Source organism: Eptesicus fuscus, chromosome 13 (genome assembly GCF_027574615.1).
Source record: "Eptesicus fuscus isolate TK198812 chromosome 13, DD_ASM_mEF_20220401, whole genome shotgun sequence".
In the NCBI taxonomy this organism is placed as follows: domain Eukaryota; kingdom Metazoa; phylum Chordata; class Mammalia; order Chiroptera; family Vespertilionidae; genus Eptesicus; species Eptesicus fuscus.
The window spans coordinates 3484909-3496816 of record NC_072485.1 but is presented as its reverse complement, the minus strand read 5'-3'; the positions used below and the strand labels follow the sequence as shown (position 1 = coordinate 3496816).

Genomic DNA, 11908 nt, shown 5'->3' with positions numbered 1-11908 from the left:
CCCCTAACTGGTCCAACATCTTCCCATCTCAGAGCTTTTGCATTTGCAGTTTCATCTGCCTGGAAATCTCTTCTCTCAGCTACTCACATGGCTTACTCCACCTCCTTCTCAGCTTTGCCTGAATGTGGGATTATTTCCTTCTTGTCAAGACCTTCCCTGGCTACTCTATTTAAAATACCTACCCCACCTTCTCTGACACTATCCATATCCCTTCTTTGCTTTTAGATCCCTCCATAAGACTAATCACCACGTGACATACTGTTTTACTTATCAGTTTATTACCAATCAGCCCCTTCCCCCAATGTCAATTTTCCCCACTAGACTTCAAGCTTCGTAAAAGCAGCGCTTTGTTTTGTTCACTGGTCAGTGTGTGCCTGGCACGAAGTGGGCACTCACACATCTGTGAAAGAATGAATGAAATGGCAGCTCCAATCTCCAAATTACAGTGGCCACATTGGAGAGAATTTTCTTCAGGAGGTTGAGTCTACCAGCATATCAATTAAGGACAGTGAATTCCGGGCCAGTGCCGTTTGACAGCCATCATTTTAATGAGAACTTCTTCACTTATGCCGAACTCCCTCCCTGGGAAGACTCACTTCGTGTGTAGTCAGTATTTTGTATACCCAAAACCAACACCTAAACTCCAGCTGCAGCTGTCTCCCACCTTCCTCAACTTCAGAGTTCCAGCTCTAGAGGACAGCACGGTGTGGACAGAGGGTGAAGACTTGTGGGAAAAAGTGACATTCCTCATAGTTCGCTTCCAGGTCTCTTCCCAAGCTGACTCACAACCTCCAAAATAAGGTCAAATACCCCAACAGGGGTGCACTTGCACCCACACACTTTAAAAAGTGTGCCAGGGTCTTCGATTCAGACCTGGTGCCGTCCCCACAGGAGCAGGTGGGGTGTCACTCCCCGCTTTTCCCATAGCAGTAAATAAGCCTGCGGTCTGAGCAGTCCAGGAGGCTGGCCGGGAAACGGTCCACGGCTACCGTGGGGCCACGCCTGTCTCATAGCCCTCCGTCCTCATGTCATTGAGCCCTAACTCTTCATTTTGGTCAAACGTGCGCTTATAATGTTCCACCTTCATCTCCGGATCATCTTCCGGTGCATACACATTCTGGAAGGCAAAGGATAGACCATCAGTGCCCATACCATCCTGCTATCCTCCCTCCCCAGGCCGCTTCTAATGCCCACTTTCTCAAGAACTCTCGAGTTTTTTACTCTAAGCACCACCAATTCCCCATGACTAGGCTCAACTAGCGGGAAACAACGGACCCCACATGGGCCAGGAGTGGGACTGACCAGCCCCAGGCAGAATTAGGGAACAGTCCACCTAAAATACTTTCTACCTGTACCTTCTTATGAAAAGTGTAGTAATAGTCTTAATCATGGGAGGACTTTAGAATAGTTTTGCCTGACCCATAATAATTGCTCAATAAATATTAATGTTATTGTCAATCAGCAGAATATCTCCCCAGTCAGTTTAACGCATTTCAGTTTTCCTGTATTGGACAAGGGACCATTTCTCCTCACTCCACAGTCAGGTTTGCAGAATGAAAACACCATCACTGGACTTAGAGCTGGGACAAAAACTAGACTATAGGAAGGAGGAGCCTAGGAGTATCCTTTTTTCCCTCTTGACACACACTTACAACCCCTCCCACGTCCCCCCCTTTCTCCCTTATGTTCTAAGTTCTTGATAAAGAGCAGTTCATTTAGAACCAAGTCTCAGTTTCTGGAGAGATGACACATGTTCATGAAAAGTCAGAAAACATATCTCCATGAAATATAAGGGAAGGTCTACTGTACCTGCAAGTAGCTGTTTCCTGCTGGGTCGTTCATAATAAAGTGGGCCTTCATTTTACCCTCCATGATCTAAAGAAAAGAGAATACAGTATGTAAATTTTACAAAGCCTGGAGAAGCTAAGTCTACCAGATGAGAATCAAGCCAATTTACATTGCAGTATGCCCAAGTTTCATGAACCGGTGAAATGAGTACTTCTAAAAGTAGGGTGGAGAAGATCTAAAATTAGAATTGTTTACCCAGCTGGTGTGGCTCAGTGGTTGAGTGTCGACCCATGAACTAGGAGACCAGGTTTGGATTCCCAGTTAGGACACATGCCCGGGTTGTGGGCTTGATCCCAAGTAGGGGGCATGCAGGAAGCAGCCGATCAATGATTCTCATCATTGATGTTTCTAACCCTCTCTCCCTCTCCCTTCCTCTAAAATCGATTTTTTAAAAAGTATTTAAAAAATGATAAATAAAATACGAACTGTTTGATATTATTTAAGAAACAATTTTACATCCCCAATTTCATCTCCCACTCCAAACAGGCCAACTTCTATCCCAGAAGACGGAAGGATTGCCCTTCCTCTATCCCAGCAGAAGACTGAAGGATTCTCTGAAGATACCACAACACACTGTAGACTGGGGCCATGGCCCAATTGAGGGTAGAGGGGAGGGAATCAGGAAGAGATTAAATGAATGTACCCTATTGGAAACAGACAAACAACACCCCAGCCCTCTTCCCAGAACACCTCAGACCAGGAAATGGAGCACCCCCGACGGGAACCTGACCAGCCTAAGAAGAAAGACCTAACTACTCTGGCTTTGGCGCTACCTCAACAAGAAGGCCAAGCTAAATCCCTTACAATGAGCCCAATGTCAGCAAACCCCGCCACTCAGGTGTCTTTTTTTTTGTTTGTTAGTTTGTTTTAAATATATTTTATTGCTTTTTTACAGGGAGGAAGGGAGAGGGATAGAGAGTCAGAAACATCAATGAGAGAGAAACATCAATCAGCTGCCTCCTGCACACTCCCCACTGGGTATGTGCCCACAACCAAGGTACACGCCCTTGACCAGAACCGAACCCGGAACCCTTGAGTCTGCAGGCCGACGCTCTAAAACCGGTTAAGGCCACTCAGGTTTTTTATTCTTCTACTTTTAAATAGACAACCAATGATTATCAAACATCAAAGCCCCTTTCAAAAGACAGACAATTACATGGGAAAAAAAAACAAAGAACAACTTAGAGGAAATGGAAACAATGCAAGGAAAATAAAGTGCAAAAAAAAAAAACACATTAAAATTCTCAAGAAGAAAAAAATGCTACATCCTTATACTATTTTCTAAAAAGGCAGAGGAAGAATATTCAAAGACCAAAAAAAGCTCTTGGAAAATAAAAATATGTTAGTGAAAATGAAACCTCAACTAAAAGGTTGGAAAATAACATTGAGGTAATCTCCTAAAGTAGAGCAAACACAAAGAAACTGAAAACTGGACAAAGGATAAGTATTTTACAGACGACCAGAAAGTCAGTCTAATATTCCAAAACACAGGGGTTTCAGAAGGAACAGAAAGGAAGCAATTCTCAATAGAATCATCTTAAAAAGCTTCCTAAAACTGAGCCACATGAGTTTCCAGATTCAAAGGACCTACCAAGTGCTTAACACAGTGGTTGCAAATTGACCCCACACCAAAGCACATCCTGAAATTTCACATCACAGGGACAAAGAAGTACCACAAAACAGGTCACATACAAAAGATCAGGAATCAAAATGCCTGAAGACTTCGAAATAGCCAAACTGGAACATGGAAGACATTAGTGCAATGTCTTTCAGATTCTGATGAAAATTATTTCCATCCTAGAATTCTATTCCCAGCCATTAATCAATCTAGGGTGATTAAATTCTAGAATAAAGAAATTTTCAGAGATGTAAGGTCCCAGAAATCTCACTTCCCATGCATTTCCTCAGGAAACTAGTGGAGAAGATCCTCCAACAATATAAGGGAGGAAACCGAGAAAGACAAAGACAGGGGACATCGGAAACCAGGAGAATCCCTAACATGCTGGTTAAATGTTTAAAAGGGAGCAAGAAAGGGTAGGCAACCTGTTGTTCACTGGAGCCCCAGGACCACAAGTACTGACCAGCCAGAGTCCTCTCACCTGGTCCAACTTCTGGCTGAACTCCTGCAGTTTGTCCATCTTGCCAGGATTGGAACTGTCACCCAGCGTGAAAGGGTTCTTGGTCACCTGCAATAAATGTCATCCACACTGCTGTATGCTGGCGCTGCATTACAGGTGTGACCATAAACCTGGTGGGGGTGGAAGTTAACCAACTTCTGGTGCAACTCCTGCAGCTTGTCCAGTCAGGGAAGCATGGTCTTCATTTATCCCATAACCACCTTTCTGATTATTCCTAAGAGCTTATGGATTAATCTGCCAAGGCGGCAACTGCCCACATGAAACAAACTATAAACATGTTCTTACAGTATGAGTGAGCCCTAGTCCTAATTTAACAAGAGATGCAAAGTGTAATTTACAAAGACAAAGGCCTAAGGACTGAGAATTAAATGAAATGATTCATCAGGAGGACAAATATATGGGCTAAGTCAACAATGCATATGTATGTTGGGAAGTTTTAGATGCTGAAAGGACCCTCACCCCTCATTTTAGTGAAATGAAAGCCACACATATGTCTCAGAGTTAAGGCCCAGGAATTTCCACTCAGAATTTCCCATAAACTTATCTTCACAATCCAAAATAAATTTAAGTCTCTTAAATCAGCTTTAAGGCAAAGAAACCCCATTCTCAGCTCCAGAAACTAGGACACGTGAGGTCACCTAGCCCTCCCCACAGCGGCACTGAAGTAGCCGTGCACTACTCACCAGGTCCCGGATGTCTTTCAGCAGCCCCTCCAGTGTGGTGAACTTGCCCCCAAAGATAGCCATTCCCAACTCAAATTCCAGTTCTGGGATTTCCACACTGCACGTCTCAGACTGTGAGATGAGAGGTCAGCTTAAGCTTTAAATCAGGAGCCGCCAGAGAAAGCTAACCAGAGTCCTCCTGCCAAATTAATACCACCAGTGACAGTTTGGGGACAAAGTCAACTGTCCCCGTTTTCTGCCTTTCTAGTTAAAGCTGGACTCACTCCTATCCTATGTACTATAGGAATGGAACCAAACTAATAAAGGGACACTGAGTCACGGCTCCAAGCTACTAGGTATCCTGTCATCAGAGGCCAGAGACAAGAGCCTCACAGACACGCAGGCAAACAGCGGCCCGCTCATCAGAAAGAGCTTATGGGTCGCTTTCTGAGCCTCCACTCACAGAAGTAAGGAGGCACCACACAGTCCCAAGACATAATTTAAAAGACAATTTCCCCGAGAGACAAGTCCAGTGAGGAAGACAGTCACTTTCCCACGCAAGCTGTTACCTTGAGCAGGTCTCTGGTCATATCTGAGGGATCTGTGATATGGAGAGTGATCCTGGTGCCCAAGGGCTCTACTGCTCCTCCAGACTTCACCTGCAGATAACAGTAGTCAGCAACAGCAAGAAGGCCCGAGCCGAGCCTCGTGCCCAGCAGACCTCACAGGGTCGGCTTAGACCTCCAATCAGGCCCACTAATGGCGACCAAGCACAGAGTCTTCTAAATCAATAGTAGCAGCAGTCATCCAAATAAAAAACACCGAGAATGGGCCAGGAGCAAAGTGCCCAGCACCTGCCAAAATGCACCCCAAGTTGCCAAGAAACTCTAATTTACCTTCAAAAAAAATGATTATTGGGATTTGAAAGAGACATTCAACTGCATCCAACATGTGAATCCCCTTTATAATATTCTGGTTTAAGAATTTAACAGCTTATGCTTGAATAGACTCAGGGAAAGGGAATTTACAGCCCTCTAAGGCAGCCCATTCTATTTTTACAAACTTAGAAAATATTGAGTCAAAATCTGCCTCCTTGTTCCTTAAAACCAAACTTTAAAATGTCTTAAACGAGCGTGCTTATGGGAGGCAACTGATCAATGTTTCTCTCACATCATTGTTTCGCTCTCTCTCTCCCTCTTCCTCATCCTTCCTCTAAAATCAATGGAAACATGTCCTTGGATGAGAAGAGAGAGGGATGAAGGTCTTAAACAAGTTAAGATTAGGTAAACAGAGATAAACAAGTTATGATTATCTCTTAACTTTTCTCCTCTAAGCCAATTCCCAGTTCCTTCAATGGCCCCTCACCCTACACTAAGCCTAAGAGAAAGACCCATCCCCCACTCCCCTCATCCCAAAGCAGATTTAAGAAGGGTGACAGTTAGACAGGTCACCCTCAGGTTAGTCTTCCCAACCAATGGAGCCCTCACCTCATTGGTCCGATGACCGCAGTACTCGCAGTTGGTAGCCATGATGATAACCTCCTTAAAGTGGGGGATTTCTGGAGCTGGAGTTAAGGGAACCTGCTTCCACGAGCAAGACCACCCTCTGAGAACAAATCCAATCCCAAACACAATGGCTGGTCCCAGGATTACAGGAAATAGATCCCAAGAAGCAGCCCTAGTCCTCCAGAAGAGGGCAAGGTCACAACCCACGGTGACTCCTGTTCACAAACGTTGGCCCAGGCCACACGCAGGAGCCAAGACCACAGCCCAATTCTCTCTGTAAACCCAGAAGCCAAGGTGCGGCCTCATCACAGGCAACATCCTCATCACTCAGAATGTAACGTGTTTTCCTCGAAGGCAGTGGTCTCCAGGCTGAAGATAATCGTCACACCCGAGTCAGATGAGGAGCAACCCAACTGCCTGACGAAAGATACGAACTAGCTTCATGTTGGTCTGAGCTGGAGCATTGCATTCCGGGCAGTTTGTATTGAACTGCAGCACCTGGAACACAACATGGGGATGCGGGGGTGAGCCCTCCCTGGCAGGTGAGCCCGGGCAGGCTAACGCATTCAGCTGGTATGCGGTGGTCGCCTGTGTTGGTGGAGAGGAAGAGCCACTGAACAGCATCAGTCTCAGCCCACAACTCTGCTCCTTCCTCCACAGTAGCCAATGGGACTCACTTCGTTTCTGAGATCTTCCTCTTGTGGCTTCTCTTCTGGTGCCTCTGCCTAAAGTAGCAGAGATGCAAATCACATGTTGCACGTGTATCTCAGCCTCCCAACACCCTGCCCCGGAGCGCGGGAAAATGCTGTGGCTTGCTTTTGTCAGCTCCCACCTCATGAGTTTAACAGAGAAGCTAGAAAGCAAAGCCCCAATCAAGGAAGAACAGAGCTTAAGAAAAGACCAAAGCTATTGCCGTCCTTTACTGTAACGTGTACCCTAAGCCCTCGACACAAACTTGATGGGAAGCACAAACATGCTATGTGACAGGTACACAGGGCAGCAGCAGGGAGGTAAGGGAACCATCTCCTCTTCTGGCTTCTTCAGCTCACTTACCTGGAGCCCCAGCATCTCCTCCTGCTGCGCAGTCCGGTTATAATGTGTGATCACCAGGGCATCATCTTTCTGGGGAGCATGTGGGTTTTCCACGAAGCTGTTCCCTGAGGGGTCATCAATGATCTAACAGACGGGTGAAGAGTAATTGTGAGCCGTGTACAATCCTCCACCTCCCATCAGATCACTCAAGCACCAGAGTGGAAAAATCCCAGTCTTAATGGTTTTTCCCCTCTTAAATCTAGGCACCTAGACACCCTCAATACTCACCAGGGTGAAAGGAGAGGCCACCTGCTTTAGCTCTTTCAGTTTGACAATGAACTCATCCAGTCTTTCAGCTACGGCTTCTTCATTTGCCTGACAGAAACCAAGAGTAAAAGTATCAGCCCTGGTGATAGACCTTATGCCCTCACTTCCTGTAGTGCCCGAGTCACTTCCGTCAGGAAATCATCGCCTTAGCGTGAGTGGTAACAGAGAGACTCAGACTTCACAATAAGATGTAGCACATAATTTGAAGTTTATGGGTGGTGCCAGATGAGCCTCATTTTCTCACTCATTCAACCATTTAAACCAGGCATTCGTGCCAGGTTAAATATCTGAGTCCCCACATGGGGCTCCCCAGCTAGTTAGGAAGACAGATGACTAATATGTAATGATATCACTTGTGTCATAATAAATAGACAGTGGAACACTCAGAAGCATAGCTAAACGCAAGGGAGGACAGGGTCTTCAGAGGTAATGACACATAGTCTGTTGGCGGCGACAAGGCCTGAATATACATACACTGGCGAAGGGGAAGCAGAAAGAACAGAAGCGGAAAGAACAGTAAATGTTCTGTATGCAACATCCTGGCAGCTATAGCATCGCCATATGCTTCCCCTAAAAGTCCTCCAACGTTCCGTCAGACAGTTCACCTACGTGGAAAGCTGAACACTCTCCTCAGATGCATATACCAGTAAGTAATTATTCCTTGAGCTGCTTCGATCAGAATACCCCAGCTCACCCTTCGAGTGGGCTGATCCTGCTCCAGGCCAGAGATAGCACGGCTGATCAATCCTTCAACAGTGGTCAAAGCTGGCGAATAAGAACAAAGGACAGGGGAGTCTTGGCTCTGCTCTCAGGTGCCTGTATGACCCCGGGCAATTCATGTGACCTCTTTGGGCCTTGAATTCATCTGTAAAATGAGGCTAGGAACAAAGTTCCATTCAGCTCTAATAACAGTGATGACAAAACTCTGTAAGTAAACACTATCTCAAACTGTTTTATCTAAGTGTTCTGCTTATGTTAAGTCAATGAAGATCCCAATGATTACCAAACCCATACACAGCCACTAGACCTGGCCCGGGGTTTTACAAGAAAGTAAGATTCCAGCTAAGCACAAGCAGCCCAGATACCGTGATCTTGAACTTACCTCCCTTCTGGCTGAAGGCAGGAATTTCAAAATCTAACTCTGGAATCCTTGTGGTGGCAGAGTCCGTCTTCACTACTTCTCGGTTCATGTCCTGGTCAGAAAGAAGCAGGTGCAGGCCAGAGAGGTCAGAGCTCAGCAGTGCCCCCCTCAGGGAAGGCCCGGCTCCTCAGGGGTCCAGCTAGCCCGCTGCCCACGTGGGGCGAGTTCCCTGCCTACCTCCTGCTCACGTGGTGCCTTCTCACCCAATGTACAAAGCACTTTCACCAGTCCCCCCCGGTCAGCTGACAGCGCCAGCCCCTTTGTAAGGAGAAAGTGAGGCTTGGACACGCAGGGTAAACATTTACTCCGGGCCCGCGGCCTGGCCGGAGCGCCGGCTCCCGCCCGCCCTGCGCTGGGCTCTGCGGGGCGGCCCGGGGCTGCTCTCACCTCCGCCGCCCTGACCGTCAGAGTGTAGCGCACCCCCTGGTCCTGGATCCGGCCCGCCGACTGGACCTCCGTGTTGTTCCAGCCGCAGTGCTCGCAGGAGAAGGAGCTGACGATCACTTCTCTGAAGAAGGGGATCGTGGTGAGCAGCAGGCGCGTCACGCCCTGGGGAAGCAGAAAGCCAAGGAAAGAACCAGTGACCCCCAGCTCCCCATCCAGTGACCCCGAGGGCGCCTCACTCCGGGTCCCCAGCGCGGCCGTGCCCCCGGGCGCCCGCCCCGCCCCCGCGGCCCTCCCGCCCGCGCGGCTCACGTCGCGGTAGCAGTTCATGCACAGCGACTCGATCTCCGTGGGCTGCTGGCCCTCGTCCTCGGCGCTGAGGGGCCGGAACACCCGCGCCGGGGCCGAGGCGGGCGAGGGCGCGGCCGCAGCCCCCGGGGGCCCCGGCTCCACCGTCCCGCCGGCCGACATCGCCACCACACGCAACGCCGCCCGCAGCTTCCGGCCTCCTCGCCACCCGTGGCCCCGCCCCTTCCGGCGGCACTTCCGCGGCCGCCCCGCCCTTTCTTAGGGAGGTGGCAGACTCTGGGCCCACCCCCAACCCCCCCTTTTTTTTAGATTTTTAAATGCATTATTTTTTAGTCTCTATCCATATCCAGTAATTATTTTTTAATCCACTAATTATTAACACTTTTGCCACATTTGTCAATACACACACAATTATTATTATTTTAAGAGTAAGTTGCGCCCTAGCTGGTTTGGCTCAATGCATAGAGCGTCAGCTGAAGGGTCCCAGGTTTGGGTCAAGGGCACATGCTCAGGTTGTGGGCTCCATCCCCAGTGTGGGGCCTGCAGGAGGCAGCCGATCCTTGATTCTCTCTCATCATTGACGTTTCTCTCTCTCTCTCTCTCTCTCCCTCTCTAAAATCAATAAAAAATACATATTTTAAAAAGAGTAAATTGCAGACAATGATATCTATACCTTTGAATACTTCAGCATATATCCCCTACACACATGCTGGGAGAAAAAGAATCTTTTCTTACATATCCAAACTATGATTACCAAATACAGGATATTTAACATTGATACAGTACTATTATCTAATACTAGAGGCCCGTTGCATGAAATTGTGCACAGGTCCAGTCCCTCAGCCTGGCTGGAGATCAGGGCCAATCGGGGCAGGCTGGCCAGGGGGAGGGACCGCAGAGGTTAGCTATGAGAGTGCACTGACCACCAGGTGGTAGCTCCTGCGTTGAGCATCTGCCCTCTGGTGGTCAGTGTACATCATAGCAACCAGTCGACCGATCATTCAGTTGATTGGTCCTAACAGTTGCTTAGGCTTTTATATAGATAGATAGATACAATCTGTATTCAAATTCCAAGTCTTGTCCCTCTGATATTCTCCATGGCAGCTCTTTTTCCAATCCAGAATCTGATTCAGGACCAGGCATTGCCCCTAGTTCTCAGGTCTCTGGTTTCCTTCAACCTGGAAGTCCCTCAGCCTGTCTTTGTGTCTTATGACATTGGCATTTTTGAAGAGTACAGGTAATTTGGGTTTATCTGATGTATTTTTTTTAGTTTTTCATTTTTTATTTATTTATTTTAAAAATAATTATTTATTGTTGAAAAGTATTACATATGTCACCCTTTTCCCCCCCACTAACCCCCTCCAGCCAACCCCCACCCTCCACCCCAGGCCTTCACAAGAAGGGAGCGGGAAGAGAAACATCAATGTGAGGATGTGAGAGTGAATATTGATGGGCTGCCTCCTGCACGCCCACCAGGGATCCAGCCGGCAAAGGCAGCCTTCAGTGCACCAGCCTATGCCCAAGCCGCTGAGCCACCCTGGCCAGGCAACTCTGGGCCCTTAGAGAGCAGTACAGGGTTTCCCTGTTGCCAGGATTATATGATCCAAACTTCCATAGCCGGATTCAGGCTTTGCCTCTACCTCAATTCAGGTGTCCCTTCCCCCGGGACGTCCTCCCAGAGCCGGGGCAGTGCTTTGTTCCTTCACAGTGTCTCCATCCACAGGGTTCTATTGGCCCTAGAAGTTTGACCACAAGAGCCAGGCCTCTTGCCGACATCCTGGGCTTCCTTCGATCCACTGTTGGGCCAGATGCTGCTGCGGCTCTAGTCCCTCAGTCCCTCTCTCCCTTTCTGGTTTTTTCTCACTCCCTATTTCTGTCCTCATAAACACCTGCTCAAATTCCAGCCACAAATGCACAACCCTCAGTTTTACTTCCACCCCTTCATCCCTACCACATCTGCCCCCTCGGACTTCCCCTCCCAGTTTCCTAACAACAAAAAGACCTTTTATCTGGAGGGAGGGGGGTAAACTTTCCTTTCTAGCACCTCCTCTCCCTGGGTACCGCTCTCAGTTCTGTGGCTAAATCCAGATGTCTGGGTAGAGATCTAGTCTGCGGGCATGATGCAGTCAGCTTCATGTGGGGTCTGTGTTAGGAGGAAGTGAGGAGGTGCAGGGCAGGCTGAGCTGGACAGAAAGGGTGCTGGAAGGGGTGTGCTTACCCTGCCCACTACCCCCCACTTCACCTACCCCCAGCTTCAGGGTTCTCAGAGGACTTATGACGAGCTTCATTGCCTCCAAGTGAATCTGCATGTGAGGATTGGGGGGTGTAAGAGTTTGGGGTTCCCAAGAAGAGGGTCAGTGTCATAAAAAGGGGCCATTCAAAATCTGGAACAGCAGGAACGAAAGGGAGAGGCCACCTCAGGAGCCTGCAGGTGAGGCACACGGTCCTGTGCAGAGCAGGCCCCCGAGCTGTGCAGATGCAGAGGGAGGTCGCTCACCCACGCCCACCCCCAGGCCAGCACAGCTCTCCCCTAAAGCAGCGCACAGCCAGGCCCAGGCCCCT

The 11908-nt window shown here is 48.4% G+C and overlaps 1 protein-coding gene across 1 annotated transcript; it reads right to left on the bottom strand.

Annotated features, from left to right (window-relative positions):
• Positions 1-256: 256 nt before the first annotated feature.
• On the bottom strand, positions 257-9555 carry ZPR1 (ZPR1 zinc finger). Its single transcript, XM_054724893.1, has 14 exons — positions 9350-9555; positions 9041-9202; positions 8615-8705; positions 8207-8277; positions 7474-7560; positions 7207-7329; positions 6831-6878; positions 6585-6651; positions 6136-6206; positions 5218-5307; positions 4670-4780; positions 3948-4034; positions 1810-1875; positions 257-1117 (listed from the first exon to the last, which is right to left on the bottom strand). The coding sequence occupies exons 1-14, from the start codon at positions 9506-9508 to the stop codon at positions 986-988; spliced, it is 1365 nt and encodes a 454-aa protein (XP_054580868.1). The 5' UTR covers positions 9509-9555; the 3' UTR covers positions 257-985.
• Positions 9556-11908: the final 2353 nt, after the last annotated feature.

Bases quoted from the DNA above. Each gene is read 5' to 3' on its own strand.
- ZPR1 (XM_054724893.1), bottom strand. From the start codon at position 9,508: ATGTCGGCCGGCGGGACGGTGGAGCCGGGGCCCCCGGGGGCTGCGGCC. The intron at 8,706-9,040 runs GTGAGAGCAGCC...CTTTCTGACCAG, and splicing joins TGACGGTCAGGGCGGCGGAG to GACATGAACCGAGAAGTAGT. The intron at 4,781-5,217 runs GTAACAGCTTGC...CTCATCTCACAG, and splicing joins TGACCAGAGACCTGCTCAAG to TCTGAGACGTGCAGTGTGGA.